The sequence below is a fragment of the Glossina fuscipes genome, unplaced genomic scaffold (genome assembly GCF_014805625.2).
Source record: "Glossina fuscipes isolate IAEA_lab_2018 unplaced genomic scaffold, Yale_Gfus_2 96848, whole genome shotgun sequence".
In the NCBI taxonomy this organism is placed as follows: domain Eukaryota; kingdom Metazoa; phylum Arthropoda; class Insecta; order Diptera; family Glossinidae; genus Glossina; species Glossina fuscipes.
Genome location: NW_024005243.1, coordinates 1 through 1,098, shown reverse-complemented (window position 1 = coordinate 1,098; position 1,098 = coordinate 1). Strand labels below are relative to the sequence as shown.

The 1,098-nt window shown below is 29.3% G+C and overlaps 1 protein-coding gene across 1 annotated transcript; it reads right to left on the bottom strand.

The window, feature by feature from the left end:
- Positions 1 to 109: 109 nt before the first annotated feature.
- Positions 110 to 738, bottom strand: LOC119644198 (glycosyltransferase-like protein gnt13; the record flags this gene model as incomplete). Its single annotated transcript, XM_038043727.1, has 3 exons — positions 110 to 260; positions 389 to 499; positions 628 to 738. Coding segments are annotated over 3 exons (373 nt in total), but the record flags the coding sequence as incomplete, so codon positions are not given.
- Positions 739 to 1,098: the final 360 nt, after the last annotated feature.

Sequence of the window (1,098 nt, the reverse complement as noted above, 5' to 3'; positions counted from 1 at the left end):
GCATTGATACTATCATCATTACTGCTGGGATGGTTATAATTGAATTAAGTGTTTACATTGCCATAATATTTTGTATAAAGCTCTCTCTCTTTCCTTGCCTATAAAGATTTTAAAGATTATTATTAACATTGCCAATAACATTAACATACGTATTATCAGTCTTATAATGATCGTTGTCACTGGCATTATCATAATCATTATCATTATCATTTGCAATTTTATTGGCATTAGCATTAGCATTGATACTATCATCATTACTGCTGGGATGGTTATAATTGAATTATTAAGTGTTTACATTGCCATAATATTTTGTATAAAGCTCTCTCTCTTTCCTTGCCTTTAAAGATTTTAAAGATTATTATTAACATTGCCAATAACATTAACATACATATTATCAGTCTTATAATGATCGTTGTCACTGGCATTATCATAAGCATTATCATTATCATTTGCAATTTTATTGGCATTAGCATTAGCATTGATACTATCATCATTACTGCTGCGATGGTTATAATTGAATTGTTAAGTGTTTACATTGCCATAATATTTTGTATAAAGCTCTCTCTCTTTCCTTGCCTTTAAAGATTTTAAAGATTATTATTAACATTGCCAATAACATTAACATACATATTATCAGTCTTATAATGATGGTTGTCACTGGCATTATCATAAGCATTATCATTATCATTTGCAATTTTATTGGCATTAGCATTAGCATTGATACTATCATCATTACTGCTGGGATGGTTATAATTGAATTGTTAAGTGTTTACATTGCCATAATATTTTGTATAAAGCTCTCTCTCTTTCCTTGCCTTTAAAGATTTTTCTATGGTAACTTGGCCTCCGTGCAACGATCAGAAGTATTATAAAAGTTTTGTATAAAAAATTTGAGCAAAAAAAACCGTAAAGAAAAACGCTGGTGTATGTTTCAATATCTCAAAGGCAGAAGCTTCTCTTTTAGTTTTTTCATAGATAATTTCGTAAAAAGTTTCTCAGAAGTTACACAGAATATGTTAGAGTAACGCGAACACTACTTTCAAGCCAATACTTTTCGAGGCAAAACATCAAATTTATGCCTAAACCGGTTTTTTCTTT